This window comes from Nannobrachium achirus, assembly GCF_963921795.1.
Source record: "Nannobrachium achirus genome assembly, chromosome: 1".
Classification (NCBI taxonomy): Eukaryota; Metazoa; Chordata; class Actinopteri; order Myctophiformes; family Myctophidae; genus Nannobrachium; species Nannobrachium achirus.
This window is the reverse complement of record NC_137810.1, coordinates 1,016,191-1,036,050: the sequence shown is the minus strand read 5'-3', so window position 1 is coordinate 1,036,050 and position 19,860 is coordinate 1,016,191. Positions and strand designations below refer to the sequence as shown.

The 19,860-nt window shown below is 44.0% G+C and overlaps 1 protein-coding gene across 3 annotated transcripts in view; it reads right to left on the bottom strand.

Annotated features, from left to right (window-relative positions):
• dph5 (diphthamide biosynthesis 5) overlaps positions 1 to 19,251 on the bottom strand; it is a 35,057-nt gene extending 15,806 nt beyond the window's left edge. Inside the window, exons 1-5 of one of the 3 annotated variants that reach the window (XM_080724987.1) lie at positions 19,216 to 19,239; positions 14,669 to 14,756; positions 14,211 to 14,348; positions 11,792 to 11,916; positions 2,574 to 2,682 (exon numbers count right to left, since the gene is read on the bottom strand). In XM_080724987.1, the coding sequence (XP_080581113.1) occupies positions 2,574 to 2,682; positions 11,792 to 11,916; positions 14,211 to 14,348; positions 14,669 to 14,680 (384 nt within the window). In that variant the 5' untranslated portion in view covers positions 14,681 to 14,756; positions 19,216 to 19,239. Of the gene's footprint in view, positions 1 to 2,573; positions 2,683 to 11,791; positions 11,917 to 13,913; positions 13,959 to 14,210; positions 14,349 to 14,668; positions 14,757 to 19,215 lie in introns of those variants that run through there. The other 2 variants (XM_080724988.1, XM_080724989.1) reach the window with 2 other exon arrangements.
• Between the last annotated feature and the right edge of the window lie 609 nt (positions 19,252 to 19,860).

Below are 19,860 nucleotides of genomic sequence, written 5' to 3'. Positions count from 1 at the left end.
CACACACACACACACACACAGGAGAGAGTTATAAAAGACACAACAACACACATGAGCAGTCAGTGCTCATGTGTTAAAATAAAGTCAATAAAGCTTGAAAAATTTGACAATTGTGGAATTATTTATGACAATGTTTGTAATGGATTATGTCTCATTCCTAAGCCAATCATTTGATTATAGTACATTTTTCTGCACACTCTTCAATGGGCACACCAGCATAAATACCACCAAAACGTAAATATCGTCACTGTCGGGCAGAAACCTTGTATCTCCAAGTTTCAAATGTGTACGTTTCTTGGCAAAGTAAAGCCCTGCTTCATAATACAAGGCTGTCGCACAACAGTAGTGAAAACGGCCGATCTACAAGCACACAACGCCTCGCACCGCGAGGCGTTGTGTGCTTGTAGATCTGCTGTTTTCACTAGTTTAAATCATTTTTAAAATGATAAATAAAATACTGGCTTTCAAGCAGTTTCAAGGGGCACACTTGACCCTTCTCAGGGGCACAGCAAAGGTCCCCAGGACCAGTGGTTGAGAAACACTGACTTAAAGGACAGCTTCACCACATGTCTTCATATAATTGGTTCTCACTAATGTCCATGATGCAACAGCACCAGTTTTCTTTTGTTTTAATTATTTATTTTAGATTGTTATCATGGCGAGAACAACAGCTTCCACTTTAACATGTTAACTTTACAGCAATAGAAAGCCTGCAATTTCTATTAGCTTGGATTCCCCATCGATGATGTCACTGGTAGACGGGTTTCTGAACTGCCCACGACCCTCCTCTGAGTAGAAAAACATGGTGTTATTTCATCATGAACATTAGAGAAGACCAGTTCTATGGGTTAGGGTCAGGTCTGTGTCTCCTAGGACAGGGGTTTTCACAGTGGGTGACGGGGCACCCTGGGGTGCCGTGACGGCAGTCCATGTGTACCGCGAGATCATTTGATAATATTTGGAAATTTATTTGGACACTTGAAAAAATATTTAGTATCATTTTAAACTTGAAGTACAAAGTTATTTTCAGTCAGTTCTAACCAAAATGGCTGTTATCTCAACGTTTTCCTCACAACATAATCACTAAAATATCGTCACTGTCGGGCAGAAACCTCGTATCTCCAAGTTTCAAATGTGTACGTCTTTTGGTAAAGCAAAGCCCTGCTTCATAATACAAGACTGTCGCACAAAACTAGTGAAAACAGCCGATCTACAAGCTCACAACGCCTCGCAATGCTTATCTCCCGATGTAGGGAGTCTTACTGGTTACATGTACCCTCTTCCTCTCAGACACAAAACTACGAATATTTAGTTATCCTTGGATAAAATGAGTCCACAATTCCATGCTGTATTGATGTTGGTACCATAGGAGAGATAACAGGCAAAACAATAATTTAAAGATATGTAAGGGTCCATTTGGTTACCAGTATTTAGCTGGGGACCACCTGGAACCCCCTCAAGGACCACTGGTGGTCCCCGGACCAGCAGTGGTTTACCCCTGCTGCCCCCGGCCCCCCCTATGAGGGGACAATGCAGCGTGTGACAGCTCAATGGGGGGCCCGTTATGGATGGCATGGGGGGCCCGCATGGGGGGCCCGTTATGGATGGGCTGGGGGGGGGGGGGGCTATGAAAACAGATGGGTGGTCCCCAGTGGGGACGCTGAGGGGACATTAATGTCCATCTAGATGACGTCCTCCTTCAGACAAAGGGAACACTCTCTCTCTATCAACGATTCCACTTCAAACCCTTCAAACGCAGCAAAAAAAATAGCAACGTGAGCTTGTAGATCTGCTAATCCTAACAGGACCTCTAGTAGTCCATTTATATTTTATGTCCTAACAGGACCTACTTGTAGTCCTTAACATTATATTTTATGTCCTAACAGGACCTACTTGTAGTCCAGTTATATTTTATGTCCTAACAGGACCTACTTGTAGTCCATAACATTATATTTTATGTCCTAACAGGACCTACTTGTAGTCCTTAACATTATATTTTATGTGCTAACAGGACCTACTTGTAGTCCAGTGCATTATATTGTATGTGCTAACAGGACCTACTTGTAGTCCATAACATTATATTTTATGTGCTAACAGGACCTACTTGTAGTCCAGTGCATTATATTTTATGTCCTAACAGGACCTACTTGTAGTCCATAACATTATATTTTATGTGCTAACAGGACCTACTTGTAGTCCAGTGCATTATATTGTATGTGCTAACAGGACCTACTTGTAGTCCAGTTATATTTTATGTGCTAACAGGACCTACTTGTAGTCCAGTGCATTATATTGTATGTGCTAACAGGACCTACTTGTAGTCCAGTGCATTATATTTTATGTGCTAACAGGACCTACTTGTAGTCCAGTGCATTATATTTTATGTGCTAACAGGACCTACTTGTAGTCCAGTGCATTATATTGTATGTGCTAACAGGACCTACTTGTAGTCCAGTGCATTATATTTTATGTGCTAACAGGACCTACTTGTAGTCCAGTGCATTATATTTTATGTGCTAACAGGACCTACTTGTAGTCCAGTGCATTATATTTTATGTGCTAAAAGGACCTACTTGTAGTCCAGTGCATCCCACAGCGTTCATGATGGAGGCGTTGTGGATGACACGGTACGGTATCCCAGAATGCACTGCTCTCAGAACCAGGTCACTGTGGGTCGTCGCACTGCAAGAACACTCACACACACACACACACACACACACACACACACACACACACACACACACACACACACACACACACACACACACACATAGATACGTTATAAAAACAATATAAAACGATATAAAAAGGACAATGAGCTATGCTTCAAAGAGAATGTTTTAAATATTGTTTCTCTTCTCGTTAAGATTGGCCTCCTGGTGACTTCAATTAGTTAGATGTTAGATTGTTAGAAAGCCACAAAAAGCCTTCATGCGCTGCGTAATTAATAGAAAACTAATGGCTAATTAAAGTCAGGTATTCCTTTGGTAACATGGAATAAAGCTAAATAACTGAAACATTTTGTTTGCAATCAGACAGGACTGTCAAGACCAGAAAGTAGTTTTCTGTGTGGATGTATGGGCTGTCAAGATCAGAAAGTAGTTTTCTGTGTGGATGTATGGGCTGTCAAGACCAGAAAGTAGTTTTCTGTGTGGATGTATGGGCTGTCAAGATCAGAAAGTAGTTTTCTGTGTGGATGTATGGGCTGTCAAGACCAGAAAGTAGTTTTCTGTGTGGATGTATGGGCTGTCAAGATCAGAAAGTAGTTTTCTGTGTGGATGTATGGGCTGTCAAGACCAGAAAGTAGTTTTCTGTGTGGATGTATGGGCTGTCAAGATCAGAAAGTAGTTTTCTGTGTGGATGTATGGGCTGTCAAGACCAGAAAGTAGTTTTCTGTGTGGATGTATGGGCTGTCAAGACCAGAAAGTAGTTTTCTGTGTGGATGTATGGGCTAGTTTGAATAATTGATCCTGTATTAAAACTGCATAGAGCACTGGTTTTTAAGGGTCCCTTTGTTTTTGGTTTCCTACATTTACTTTTTTAATTATTATTATTATTCAAAATACGTGTGAGCTTTTATGTCTGCTGTTTTCACTAGTTTGGGTCCAGGGCAAACGTCTAATGTCTCATTTGAGTCTCAAGCTAAAAGGTTTGGGAACCACTAGTCCAGAGGGTGGAGGGGCGAACCACTAGTCCAGAGGGTGAACCACTAGCCCAGAGGGTGGATAGGAGAACCACTAGCCCAGAGGGTGGATGGGTGAACCACTAGCCCAGAGGGTGGATGGGTGAACCACTAGCCCAGAGGGTGGATGGGTGAACCACTAGCCCAGAGGGTGGATGGGTGAACCACTAGCCCAGAGGGTGGATGGGTGAACCACTAGCCCAGAGGGTGGAGGGGCGAACCACTAGCCCAGAGGGTGGAGGGGCGAACCACTAGCCCAGAGGGTGGAGGGTTGAACCACTAGCCCAGAGGGTGGATGGGAGAACCACTAGCCCAGAGGGTGGAGGGGTGAACCACTAGCCCAGAGGGTGGAGGGGTGAACCACTAGCCCAGAGGGTGGATGGGAGAACCACTAGCCCAGAGGGTGGAGGGGTGAACCACTAGCCCAGAGGGTGGAGGGGTGAACCACTAGCCCAGAGGGTGGAGGGGCGAACCACTAGCCCAGAGGGTGGATGGGAGAACCACTAGCCCAGAGGGTGGAGGGGCGAACCACTAGCCCAGAGGGTGGATGGGAGAACCACTAGTCCAGAGGGTGGAGGGGTGAACCACTAGCCCAGAGGGTGGAGGGGCGAACCACTAGCCCAGAGGGTGGATGGGAGAACCACTAGTCCAGAGGGTGGATGGGAGAACCACTAGCCCAGAGGGTGGAGGGGTGAACCACTAGCCCAGAGGGTGGAGGGGTGAACCACTAGCCCAGAGGGTGGAGGGGCGAACCACTAGCCCAGAGGGTGGATGGGAGAACCACTAGTCCAGAGGGTGGATGGGAGAACCACTAGCCCAGAGGGTGGATAGGCGAACCACTAGCCCAGAGGGTGGATGGGTTGAACCACTAGCCCAGAGGGTGGATGGGTGAACCACTAGCCCAGAGGGTGGATAGGCGAGGGTGGATGGGCGAACCACTAGCCCAGAGGGTGGATGGGCGAACCACTAGCCCAGAGGGTGGATGGGTGAACCACTAGCCCAGAGGGTGGATAGGCGAACCACTAGCCCAGAGGGTGGATGGGAGAACCACTAGCCCAGAGGGTGGATGGGTGAACCACTAGCCCAGAGGGTGGATGGGTGAACCACTAGCCCAGAGGGTGGATAGGAGAACCACTAGCCCAGAGGGTGGATGGACGAACCACTAGCCCAGAGGGTGGATGGGAGAACCACTAGCCCAGAGGGTGGATGGGCGAACCACTAGCCCAGAGGGTGGATGGGCGAACCACTAGCCCAGAGGGTGGATGGGAGAACCACTAGCCCAGAGGGTGGATAGGAGAACCACTAGCCCAGAGGGTGGATGGGCGAACCACTAGCCCAGAGGGTGGATGGGCGAACCACTAGCCCAGAGGGTGGATGGGTGAACCACTAGCCCAGAGGGTGGATGGGCGAACCACTAGCCCAGAGGGTGGATGGGCGAACCACTAGCCCAGAGGGTGGATGGGAGAACCACTAGCCCAGAGGGTGGATAGGAGAACCACTAGCCCAGAGGGTGGATGGGCGAACCACTAGCCCAGAGGGTGGATGGGTGCCCAGAGGGTGGATGGGCGAACCACTAGCCCAGAGGGTGGATGGGCGAACCACTAGCCCAGAGGGTGGATGGGAGAACCACTAGCCCAGAGGGTGGATAGGAGAACCACTAGCCCAGAGGGTGGATGGGCGAACCACTAGCCCAGAGGGTGGATGGGCGAACCACTAGCCCAGAGGGTGGATGGGAGAACCACTAGCCCAGAGGGTGGATGGGCGAACCACTAGCCCAGAGGGTGGATGGGCGAACCACTAGCCCAGAGGGTGGATGGGAGAACCACTAGCCCAGAGGGTGGATAGGAGAACCACTAGCCCAGAGGGTGGATGGGCGAACCACTAGCCCAGAGGGTGGATGGGCGAACCACTAGCCCAGAGGGTGGATGGGTGAACCACTAGCCCAGAGGGTGGATGGGCGAACCACTAGCCCAGAGGGTGGATGGGAGAACCACTAGCCCAGAGGGTGGATGGTTGAACCACTAGCCCAGAGGGTGGATGGGCGAACCAGTAGCCCAGAGGGTGGATGGGAGAACCACTAGCCCAGAGGGTGGATGGTTGAACCACTAGCCCAGAGGGTGAACCACTAGTCCAGAGGGTGGATGGGCGAACCACTAGTCCAGAGGGTGGATGGGTGAACCACTAGCCCAGAGGGTGGAGGGGAGAACCACTAGCCCAGAGGGTGGATGGGTGAACCACTAGTCCAGAGGGTGGAGGGGTGAACCACTAGCCCAGAGGGTGGAGGGTTGAACCACTAGCCCAGAGGGTGGATGGGCGAACCACTAGCCCAGAGGGTGGATGGGTGAACCACTAGCCCAGAGGGTGGAGGGGTGAACCACTAGCCCAGAGGGTGGATGGGTGAACCACTAGTCCAGAGGGTGGATGGGTGAACCACTAGCCCAGAGGGTGGATGGGTGAACCACTAGCCCAGAGGGTGGATGGGCGAACCACTAGCCCAGAGGGTGGAGGGGTGAACCACAGACTGCGGACGCCACAGATGTAACAACCGGCCTTGAACCGATGCTGTGAACAAATGTTCCCTATGATTACTGTGGGGGTCCCTCCTCCCAGTTCAAACATCATTATTTTGGGGGGTCCCTCCCAGGGAAGAGGTTGAGAGCCTCGGCGCATAGAAGACGGGGCGGGGTGCGTAGCATTGTTCCGATGGGACCTTGACTATCACAGGGGTTAAACCCATTTAGGGCCTAGAATTATTGAATGCTTTAACCAGTGAAAAATAGCAGATCTACAAGCTCACAGCGCGGCACCGAGTGCAGTGCTGCGAGCTTGTAGATCTGCTTTTTTTTTTTTTGAAAAAGTTGTGAAAATGTGTGCAAATCTTTGAATATATGTATTTTCAAAGTGAACGTTTGTAACTCAAATGTTGCTTCAGGGGGGTCCCTGGAACTAAATATTTTGAAATAGGGGTCCGTGGCCAAATACATATCATTTGGGGCTCCTTCACATGAAAAGGTCTGAGAACCACTGACATAGTAGTCTCTCAAGAACAGACTAACTGAGCTCCAGTTAAGTGAAAAGGACCTTTTCTTTGACGATGGCTGGCCAGATTGCTGACATAGAAACATAGGGTTTTCAAAAAACCTTAGAAGGATTCAAAAGACACTTATAGAATCAAAAATGATAATTTTCACTGTTTAAAAAAAATAGCAGATCTACAAGCTCGCAGCACAGCACTCGGTGCCGCGCTGTGAGCTTGTATATCTGCTATTTTTCAATAGTTAAAGCATAAAATAATGATACACAATAATGTGTACCCGTTCTGAATGGGTTTTAAAGCAAAGAAAAATCACAAGACTGACATTTATGTCCAGACCATATCCCTAGATGTGATTATAGAAACATGGCACACCAATATCTGGGGTGTTTTCCCTGAAGTTCTGAACTGCCTTCACTGAATGTGTGTGTGCGTGTGCGTGTGCGTGTGCGTGTGCGCGCGCGTGCGTGTGTGCGTGTCAATCCATGCTTCATTTTATAGAAGAATCTCCTAAGGTTCTGTTCTATACTAGTCTGAACAATTCAAACACTCATATCTTGCTGCCTTTTAGTTTGGAGAACACTTGACTAGCGTTTTGATGACTATGTCATTCACGCTTTTTTTCTTCCTTTTTTTTCAGATCTGCACTGATAGAAACATCCTCTATGGAATCCTCAAGACTGAAATCAGTCCCCAAGGACTGAGAACCGCTGTGCTCACATGTAGATCTGCTATTTTCACAATGTCTGCCTCTAATATTTGACAATTTGGACAATGTTTAATTTGTCATTTTAGAGGTATTAAACACAGAAACAGAACACAGAACAGCTGTGCAGCTGTGGTTCCCTAACATTTTAGCTCCTAACCCAAAATAGAAATCACACATTCACCCAGGACCAGACTAGTGAAAACAGCAGATCTACAAGATCACAACGCTTGTAGATTGTCTATTTTATGTCATTTCTTAGATTTTTATTAATGAAATGACATATTACTTAAATTATTGAAAACTAAATGTAGGAAACCAAAAACTAAGGGACCCATAAATGGGTCTCGACCCAGTGTTTGGGAAACAGTGGTTAAGAGGAGTTCTCTAAAGGACCAGAAGTTTGTAAATAAATCACACCCGTGTGAAGTGGAGCTGTGTGTGTGTGTGTGTGTGTGCAAGAGTTACAGGCCAAAACGTAAAGTGGGGTGTTATGGCGCCACCATGCGGCCAAATGACACAATTATTTTTTATTTAATCCTTGAAATCATTATGAACCTCCTCTCCAAGTCTTGAAACTCTAGCCCCTATGGTTTGCGAGAGACAAATAATTGAATGTGAGTTTTTGCGATTCCCATTATAAGTCAATGGGGAAAATTAATTCACTAATAAATTAATATCAATTAAACTATTGAACCTTTCTCTTAGCAAGTTACTAGCCCACGATTCCCGAGTAAGCCGGTCGATTTGACATATGGCGCGAGTGTGTGGTGGCAAAACTGTGGGACTAGTAGCGTGCCGAAGTTTAGGAAGTTCAGGCTACATACACACAGACACACACACAGACACACAGACAGACAGACAGACACACAGACCCACACAGCCACGTATAGGGAGCCTGTGCTTCACACAGCTCCAAAAAACAAGAATCTCTCTCCTTCTCTCCCCCCCCCCTCTCTCCCTCTCCCTCTCTCTCTCTCTCTCTCTCTCTCTCTCTCTCTCTCTCTCTCTCTCTCTCCCCCTCCCCCTCCCTCCCTCTCTCTCTCCCTCTCCCCCCCCCCCCCCCCCCTCTACCCTATCATTAAGTCCATATACCAGCGCTCAGCAGCAGAGTGTGGTTGTGGTCAGCAGGCTGATGTCAGCCCTTCTGAACGCAGCAGAGAAAACCACAAGCACAGAGCAGCAGCTCCAACATGCTTCTATCCACATAGCATAGATCAGCTCCATCGCTTCTATCATATTCAGAATGTTTTATCCATCCATTCTGGAGTGTTTCTATCCACATAGCACAGGCCAGCTCCTATAAGCTTCTATCCACATAGCACAGGCCAGCTCCTATAAGCTTCTATCCACATTCTGAGAGCAGCTCTATCTCTTCTATCATATTCTGGATGTTGTATCATCTCTGTTTCTATCATATTCTGGATGTTGTATCATCTATGCTTCTATCCTCATAGCACAGATCAGCTCCTATATGCTTCTATCACAGGTGTTTTCAAAGTGGGTGACGGGGCACCCTGGGGTGCCGTGACGGCAATCCAGAGGTGCAGCGAGATCATTTGATTATTTGGACAAAAAATATTTAGTATCATTTTAAACATGAAGTACAAAGTTATTTTCAGTCAGTTCTAACCAAAATGGCTGTTATCTCAACGTTTTCCTCGCAACATATATAATATCGTCACTGTCGGGCAGAAACCTCGTATCTCCAAGTTTCAAATGTGTACGTCTTTTGGTAAAGCAAAGCCCTGCTTCATCATACAAGACCGTCGCACAAAACTAGTGAAAACAGCCGATCTACAAGTGTGCTTGTAGATCGGCTGTTTTCACTAGTTTAGTACATTTTAACGGTTTTGGACATACAAGGTTTCCATCCGACAACAACGATATGCTATAAATATAAGGTGCTGGGAGTGAATATTATAATGTAGGGGTGCCTCAGATTAAAACAATATTTATGGGGTGACCTGAGACAAAAATGTTTGTGAACCCCTGATCTATGTTTCTATCCACATAGCACAGAGCAGCTCCTACATGCTTCTATCATATTCTGAATGTTTTATCCTCTATGTTTCATCCACATTCTGCTGACCTGAATGTTGTTCCTACTGTATGTTCTGCTCAAACTGAAGTCATGGAATTTAAACACAGAACAAAACCATCACCACGTGTTTGACTGCTTTAACAGAACAATACTGATGTATGGTAGAAAATGATGCTTCAACAATACTGATGTATGGTAGAAAATGATGCTTCAACAATACTGATGTATGGTAGAAAATGATGCTTCAACAATACTGATGTATGGTAGAAAATGATGCTTCAACAATACTGATGTATGGTAGAAAATGATGCTTCAGCAATACTGATGTATGGTAGAAAATGATGCTTCAACAATACTGATGTATGGTAGAAAATGATGCTTCAGCAATACTGATGTATGGTAGAAAATGATGCTTCAACAATACTGATGTATGGTAGAAAATGATGCTTCAACAATACTGATGTATGGTAGAAAATGATGCTTCAACAATACTGATGTATGGTAGAAAATGATGCTTCAACAATACTGATGTATGGTAGAAAATGATGCTTCAACAATACTGATGTATGGTAGAAAATGATGCTTCAACAATACTGATGTATGGTAGAAAATGATGCTTCAACAATACTGATGTATGGTAGAAAATGATGCTTCAATAATACTGATGTATGGTAGAAAATGATGCTTCAACAATACTGCTGTATGAGACATGGACCCTCACAGAGGAGTCAGTACTGCTGTATGAGACATGGACCCTCACAGAGGAGTCAGTACTGCTGTATGAGACATGGACCCTCACAGTGGAGTCAGTACTGCTGTATGAGACATGGACCCTCACAGTGGAGTCAGTACTGCTGTATGAGACATGGACCCTCACAGTGGAGTCAGTACTGCTGTATGAGACATGGACCCTCACAGTGGAGTCAGTACTGCTGTATGAGACATGGACCCTCACAGTGGAGTCAGTACTGCTGTATGAGACATGGACCCTCACAGAGGAGTCAGTACTGCTGTATGAGACATGGACCCTCACAGAGGAGTCAGTACTGCTGTATGAGACATGGACCCTCACAGAGGAGTCAGTACTGCTGTATGAGACATGGACCCTCACAGAGGAGTCAGTACTGCTGTATGAGACATGGACCCTCACAGTGGAGTCAGTACTGCTGTATGAGACATGGACCCTCACAGTGGAGTCAGTACTGCTGTATGAGACATGGACCCTCACAGAGGAGTCAGTACTGCTGTATGAGACATGGACCCTCACAGAGGAGTCAGTACTGCTGTATGAGACATGGACCCTCACAGAGGAGTCAGTACTGCAGTATGGAATACACATTTGCTACACACAGCTTAAGTGTGTCTATTTTCACAATATTTATGTAGAGTCAAACTAAATGTAATGCCTCAACCATTGAGTGACCTCTACACCTACTGCACATAGAAACAGAGCTGCTACCTTAAAGGCTTTTCTTGTGTGCTATTTAAATCATATTATTATGTATACGTTTAACATGTGTATAAGGACACAATGTGACATAAGCTGCGTTTCCATAAAGCTTCTTAATGAGCATTAAGAGTTTTGCGAATAAATCTTTTTATGGAAACAAAATTCGTATAAACTTTCATTATCTCCAAAAACCTTTATCCGCTTGAAGGAGGTGGATTTTGAGGCTTTATCGAATAAACTAAATGTGCATTTGTGAATGGAAAGACAGACAATACATTATGACGCTCTGGTCCATATTGTCCTCCTATAACACTTTCCCCCGCCGCTTAATTAACGTCCATTGTATAGCGTTAGTTAGCCCACAAAACAAACCGGTTGTTACACACAGAGTGACCCTTCGTCATCACACCGTGTTGCACGTGCCAAAAAGAAAAGTGGTCGATCTACAAGCTCACAGCAGCTCGCATCCACAACGCTGCAGGATGAGTGTGCAGCGAGTCACAGCAGTGCTCACATCTCGGATTCAGCCTGAAAATAAAATCAGCCCCGTCCCAGCTCTGTGCACTGCTGGGATGGGAAGTGTTTACAGCAGGTCGGTCAGACGGACCCAGGATCTCCCAAGAATTACATTTCATCAATTTAATGGAAACAGGCTAAATTTGCTTTGTCTTAATGCGCATAGCTGATAATTCGCTTCCCTAATTCAAATACGTTTATGGAAACATGACTATAGTTCTGACCAGAAAGGGGTGTGTGTGTGTGTGTGTGTGTGTGTGTGTGTGTGTGTGTGTGTGTGTGTGTGTGTGTGTGTGTGTGTGTGTGTGTGTGTATGTGTGTGTGTGTGTGTGTGTGTGTGTGTGTGTGTGTGTACTCACCCAAAAGGGTCTCCCACCACCAGAAAGGCCACATCAGAGACGTCTGCTCCTTTCAGGATGTCATCAGCTCCCTGTTCCACCATCTCTCTGTCAGCTAGGATCACTGTACGACCATAATACTCCTCCTGTAACATCATTATGACATCATAACATCACTGTTCCACCATCTCTCTGTCAGCTAGGATCACTGTACGTCCATAATACTCCTCCTGAAACATCATTATGACATCACAACATCACTGTTCCACCATCTCTCTGTCAGCTAGGATCACTGTACGACCATAATACTCCTCCTGTAACATCATTATGACATCACAACATCACTGTTCCACCATCTCTCTGTCTGCTAGGATCACTGTACGTCCATAATACTCCTCCTGTAACATCATTATGACATCACAACATCACCATCTCTCTGTCTGCTAGGATCACTGTACGCCCATAATACTCCTCCTGTATCATTATGACATCACAACATCACTGTTCCACCATCTCTCTGTCTGCTAGGATCACCGTACGCCCATAGAACTCCTCCTGTAACATCATTATGACATCATAACATCACTGTTCTGACCAGTCTCTGCATCATGAGCCATATCTCGGTCAATTCTCAACCCTATACTCCTCCTTGGGAAGCCTACTGCTCTTTCCGGTAGCAGCCGTGACTGTATTTATTTATAACTTGTGATGTTATTGAATGTTTTCTTTTATTTGCTATTTGTTATGTCCAACATAAAAAAGACCGTAAAAGGACTTATTTGGGATGTTCCTTTCATGCAGGATGTTTAACTGTACTTGTACTGTTCTCTGTTTTTGTCTAATAACATTTTCAATCAATCAATGAAAAACAAAAGATAGCAAGAAGCCCTCCACTCCTCCAGTCCGGGGACCTCCAGGGACCCCTGAGGGGGTCCCTGAGGGGGTCCCTGAGGGGGTCCAGGTGGTCAATGAGCTGCTAAATGACTGAGAGTTGGTAACCAAATGGACTTAGATCTTTAACCCTTGAGAGCCTAAAATGTAACCAAATGGACCAGCGTAATGTTGGGACATTACACGACACTTGAAAAATCATCGTGATTTGCCTTTCAACAAAACCCTGTTAGATAAACATTTACTGAGTATAGAGAATGAGAAGGTATTGTAATGGTTCAACAAAACCCTGTTAGATAAACATTTACTGAGTATAGAGAATGAGAAGGTATTGTAATGGTTCAACAAAACCCTGTTAGATAAACATTTACTGAGTATAGAGAATGAGAAGGTCTTGTAATGGTTCAACAAAACCCTGTTAGATAAACATTTACTGAGTATAGAGAATGAGAAGGTCTTGTAATGGTTCAACAAAACCCTGTTAGATAAACATTTACTGAGAATAGAGAATGAGAAGGTATTGTAATGGTTCAACAAAACCCTGTTAGATAAACATTTACTGAGTATAGAGAATGAGAAGGTCTTGTAATGGTTCAACAAAACCCTGTTAGATAAACATTTACTGAGTATAGAGAATGAGAAGGTATTGTAATGGTTCAACAAAACCCTGTTAGATAAACATTTACTGAGTATAGAGAATGAGAAGGTATTGTAATGGTTCAATATTCAGAGGATTAAACTGCTATCCTTCCATTGTTTGTTTTATTCAGCTTTCAGCATCACAGATGTTTAAATTAAAACACTGCATTATTTTGGCTGATTACAATAAAAAACGTTAAATCTAAAAATGCATTTGCCTCTCTAAAAGTCCAATAACCTAAAAACACAAATCTAGAATGGGATGGGATTGGTGGTTTCTTGCATTGTGCAGAGACAGAGAGTCAGCAGGAACAGCCAACCACACCTTGTAACTTAGCCTTTCATTGTAATAATAATAATGAATGTCTGTTTTGTTGGGACAACATGCTCTCCCAACCCCAACATAATAATTTAATTATTGTATTAATCACCAAGATCTGCTTGGCTGCTGCATTTGAGGATGAGGATTGTTGTTATTGTTGTCATTTGTCTCTAGAGCAGTTCTTAAGGCATCAGAGAGACATCTGGTCTATTAATAGTTAGATATGACTCCAGATAAACTGTATATAACCCATATAACTCATATAAAACAGTATAAATCATATTAACTCACCAGAGCTTGTTGTCCTCCGGTCATTATAGAGGTGTAGGCCTCCAGATAAACTATATTATATTACTGATATAACTCATATAAACTCATATAAAACAGTATAAATCATATTAACTCACCAGAGCTTGCTGTCCTCCAGTCATGATAGAGGTGTAAGCATCCAGATAAACTATATATTACTCATATCAACTCATATAAACTCATATACACTCATATAACTCATATAACTCATATAAACTCATATAACTCATATAAACTCATATAAAACATTATAAAACAGTATAAAACAAATACACTCACCAGAGCTTGCTGTCCCCCGGTCATTATAGAGGTGTAGGCCTCCAGATAAACTCTGGAACATTTCCTGACCACCTCCAGACCTTTAACTGTGATGTCTTTAACATCTCCAAGACCAAGACCCACCAGGTAGAACATGATCTGATGGAGAACAACTTAATGTTAGAACATCTACTGATAGACCAGACCCACCAAGTAGAACATGATCTGATGGAGAAGAACGTAATGTTAGAACATCTACTGATAGACCAGACCCACGAGGTACAGCATGATCTGAGAGAGAAGAGATATTATATTAATGTTTAACATCTCCAAGACCCAGACCCACCAAGTAGAACATGATTCTGATGGAGAACAACTTAATGTTAGAACATCTACTGCTAGACCAGACCCACCAAGTAGAACATGATCTGATGGAGAACAACTTAATGTTAGAACATCTACTGATAGACCAGACCCACCAGGTAGAACATGATCTGATGGAGAAGAACTTCGTGTTAAACATCTACTGATAGACCAGACTCACAGGTACAGACCGTACAGCATGATCTGAGAGAATAAATATTATATTAATAACACCAGTAAGACTCCCTAATCGGGAGATAAGCGACCGTAGGTGGCTTATCTCCACAAATAGGGCAAAAATGTGTTTTTCCAAAATCTTCCAGATCCATGTTGATGACATGAGTGTAGACATGCTGTGTAGTGATATTCGTGATTTTAGGGCAAAAACTGTAGGAGCAGTGTCCAAAAATGTGTTTTAAAAATCGGCCTGAAGGTGGCGCTACAATAGGGCCATGTGAGAAATGAGGGGTGGGGTCTCCGCGTTGCCTTGGCGGACGAATAGGTACCGGCCCCGGCTCTCCCGGACGCTCCTAGCCCGAGTTACGGCATTTTATGTGCGCTGCAGTGGCAGGGGGTCCTCCACTGGGGGCGCCACCACTTTTGCATCCGTTCTGGAGCACCAGGAGTCGGTGGTCCCCGGGAATTCCCCGTGAGCAGCCCCGTTGGGGTGGTCATTTGGTAATTTTTGCACATTTGGTCATTTTTTACATCTGGAGGTTGTAGTTTGGCAGGCAAGGAGTGTGAGTATAAAATCTGGCATGGATCGGGTCAACGGGTGCGGAGATATAAGCAGGGAAAAAGTGTGACGTGTGACGTGTGAGCACATTTGGTCATTTTTTACATCTGGGGGTCCCCCAGGGACCTGGGGGTCCCTGGGGCTCCGGGGGTCCTTGGAGGTTGTAGTTTGGCAGTCAAGGAGTATGTGTGCAAAATTTGGCATGGATGGGGGCAACGGTTGTGGAGATATGAGCAGGGCAAAAGTGTGACGGACTGACTGACTGACAGACAGCCCGTGGAGGTTTTGGTAGTAAATGCGACCTACGGTCGCAATGACCAAGACCCACCAGGTACAGCATGATCTGAGAGAGAACAACTTAATGTTAATCGCCGGGTTTCCCAAAGTGATTTTAGCCCATCGTAGCTCACGCATGGTCGTAGAGACCAAGCCCTGACCGTCAGGTTCCTGTGTTTACATGGGTTCAGGCAGAGCAACTTATTTAACCTCCTACAACTACACCATCGTTCAGATTTCACAAACAAAGTGCTTAATAAAGTCTCACTCCTGTCTAAATACGGTACGGCATTCTATAATTACCCATATCCTCTGTGTTGTTTAATAAGAAGCCTTTTTATCCGATCACGTTGTGTTTTCCCATTTTTCTCCCCGTATTTTGTGGCGTTCCCCATGCACACCAACCCCATTGAGATAAACAGACAGTGATCGTATAAAAAGGCTTCTTATTAAACAACACAGAGGATACAGGTAATTATAGAATGCCGTACCGTATTCAGACAGGAGTGAGACTTTATTAAGCACTTTGTTGGTGAAATGTGAATGATGGTGTAGTTGTAGGAGGATAAATAAGTCCCTCTGCCCGAACCCATGTAAACACGGGAACATGACGGTCAGGGCTTGATCTCTACGGCCATGCATGAGCTATGATTGGCTTACGATGGGCTAAAATTGCTTTGGGAAACCCGGCCATTGTTAAAGGAGTAGTTCACCCCCAAAATGACTTTTTTTCTATTGATTAGTCACTAGGGGTGTCTTCTAAAAATCGACGAATCGACGCGTCGTTTTAAGCCCCGGGAATCGACGCCAATTGTTTGAGTCGAAGCGAAAATATATATTTTTTTATATCACCAGTTAGCCTACTACTGCCAGTAGGCTACTGCGGTGCACTGCTGGACTGGTGTGGTGTCATGTACTTCCAATGAGAAGTAGCGGCGAACAGTTATTTATTGTCTCGCACCAGCGTCGGGTTGAAAGTGAGACGGAACGGCCAGAACGGTTCAGAACCGCCGCTTCGTTAAAACATTCAGAGCCGGGACAGTGTTCCGTTAAGAGGAGGAAGCACGCTGTCAAAATCCCATATTAAATAACCTGCCACAGCACAAACGCGCGTCCACGAAGTAGTAAACAATCTTCTAAAGTCAAATTAACATACACAAGTGTAGGCTACAAGTTACATTTTCTAATTAAAGTGCTTCTGAATTGTTCCAGTGTTGTAATCCATGATGAATGATTGTGTTTCGCTGTGTTTGCGTCCATGACATGTCCACACTGCTGGCTCAAGCGGGAGCTGTGCCTCCACCTGTTTATGATCCTTTTCTGAAATGAATTCGTTCTCGACACTGACTCATTACTCTGTCAGTGCTCTGTGTCCCGCGACTGCGGACTGGATCCCATCGTTCATTTAAAAGAGCCGTTCAAGAGAGCGGAATCGTTCGCGAATGTCTCATCTCTACTGCACGCTGCAGAGAGACGGGGCAGAGTTGAAACAGCGGAGATGTTTTATTTGTTTTAACGGTGTGTTATAACTCTATGGTTGTACACTGCTATGCAGATAACATTTGTGCTCACGCACCGATATCACCGAAAACACTGTGTATTCAATTCATCTCTTAATGTATTATTCTATTATGTTGACGTGGTTTAAAGCAACACTTTTTTTTTTTTTTTTTTTACACAAAGTAGACTATAAAACGATTCGTCGACGCGTCGGATTAACCCCCGCGACTCGAATCGACTCCATAAATCCTGTGTCGAAGACAGCCCTATTAGTCACGCCATGGAGAGTAGAGCTCAATAATATTTTTTGGTTTTTGTCACATTCCTAAGACAAAAATTTGATTAGAGTAAATTTACCCCCATTGATTCCGGATGGGGACCCGTTTCGAAACGGGTCCCCATCTGGAACGAATGGGGGTCAATTTATTGTTATCACATTTGTGTCTTAGGAATGTGACAAAAAACTACACAAATTATTGAACTCTACTCTCCATGGCATGAGTAATCAATAGAAAAAAAGTCATTTTGGGGGTGAACTACTCCTTTAACCTACTGATGATGATAGAGAATAAATACTATCCGTGATGATGATAAAGATCACTAACACTTGATGTTAGTGATTATTATGATGCTATGGAGCAGTGGTTCTCAACCTTTTCAGGCTGGGACCCCCAACATAATATTTTATCTGGGGGACCCCCCACCCCAACATAATATTCTAACACCTGCTGACAACACTGTTACTGAGAAATACTGGAATGGATTATAAAATATCTATCTATCTATCTATCTATCTACACCCGTGTTTCTCAACCTTTTTTCTGCATGGGCACACTTTTCATGTCCCAAGAATCCATGGTCACACCAACATAATACAGGGGTGTAAATATCCTCACTGTCGGGAAGAAACCTTGTATCTCCAAGTTTCAAGTTTCTTCACAAAGTAAAGCCCTGCTTCATCATACGAGGCTGTCGCACAACAGTAGTGAAAACAGCAGATCTACAAGCACACAACGCCTCGCACCGCGAGGTGTTGTGTGCTTGTAGATCGGCTGTTTTCACTAGATTAAATCATTTTTAAAATGATAAATACAATACTGGCTTTCAAGCAGTTTCAAGGGGCACACTTGACCCTTCTCAGGGGCACACCAAAGGTCCCCAGGACCAGTGGTTGAGAAACACTGCTCTACAGTATCCATCTATGAATATCCTACTGTTACTGTTATTAACACAATGTTACTGAGGAATACTATATTTATCTGAATTAATAAAATATCTAACTATGAATACTGTTACTGTCACAACTGCTGCTAACACTGTCCTTAAATACTGACCATTAATGTTAGTGAAACCCTGCCTGCCTGCCTGCCTGCCTGCCTGCCTGCATCAACTCAATGTTACTGAGAAATAATCTATTTATTTTACACTCCTTAAAGGAGTGTGGTTCACTAGCATCCTTTAAAATCGCCCTGAAAAACCACTTACAGGCAGCAGCCGTTCGTAACTGGCAATAACAAACCTAGCCCAGCCTCTCCTGACCCTTCTCTGTATTTACCATAGAGTATGGTATTTACCTACTGTATGTTTTTATTTTTTATTTTTCCTGACTATATCTACTGCATAGTACTGTGTTCTATTCTATTCGTCTGTCATTCAATGTTATATGAGATACTTTAATGGTTTCCTGTGGAAATAAGCTTAGTCCTTTCTAGGATCTCCTTTTAGTTGACCTTGTACCAGTGAACTGTACCTTTTCCTATGCAAACTGACAATAACGTCTTCAATCAATCAATCAATCAATAGTGAGAAATACTATCTATCTATCTATCTATCTATCTATCTATCTATCTATGAATACTATACTGTCATGAGCACAATATACGATATTTATGTGAATTAATACCATATCTATGAATACTGTCTGTTATCAACACAACTACTGCTGATACAAACCATCAGTGTGTATTCTAACCTCTCTGTATGAAGCTATCGTCATAAATAAACAGCTGATCAAATAAACATTTACTCCAGGGTTTCTGTATTAAATGATTATAAATATAAATGTTTATAAACTATAATCTATAAATATAAATGTTTATAAACTATAATCTATAAATATAAAGCTTGAATCTGGTTTGTAAATAAACTCACGTGTTTACAATCATTGGACCACCCGCTTTACGTCCTGCCGTAAAACGGACTGACTGACGCACAGCGCGCGCGCGCACACACACACACACACACACACACACACACACGCACGCACGCACGCACGCACGCAAGCACGCACACACTCACACACACACGCTCGACAGTCTGGTAGCCATGGGAACGAACTAGCCTTACATTAATTCCCTCCTGTAGTAGATTCTGCTTTGATGACGTCTATGGCTACAGACGTCATCAAAGCAGAAGCTACTTAATGTAAGGCTAGGAACGAACCTAGACGGCGTCTGATTGGTCGGCTGTACTGTCAGTCATTATTGTACAGTAGATGTACTACTAGGGTTAGGGTTTATAAACTACTATTATTAGTTTTGAGTTATTTTAACTTTACTTGAGTATTTACAATTACTTTTACTTCTGCTCCACAAAATGTTGTACTTTTACTGCATTTAATTAAAAACTGTAGTTACTTTGCAGATAACAAAATATTATATTATAAAACATACATAAACCACTTACTGGCTTCAGTTCAGAAAAAGCTAAGGTATGGCAATTGGCAACATGACTGGTTGCCATACCTTAGCAACAGGCATGATACATTTATTTTAAGAAGTACATTCTATTTGGATA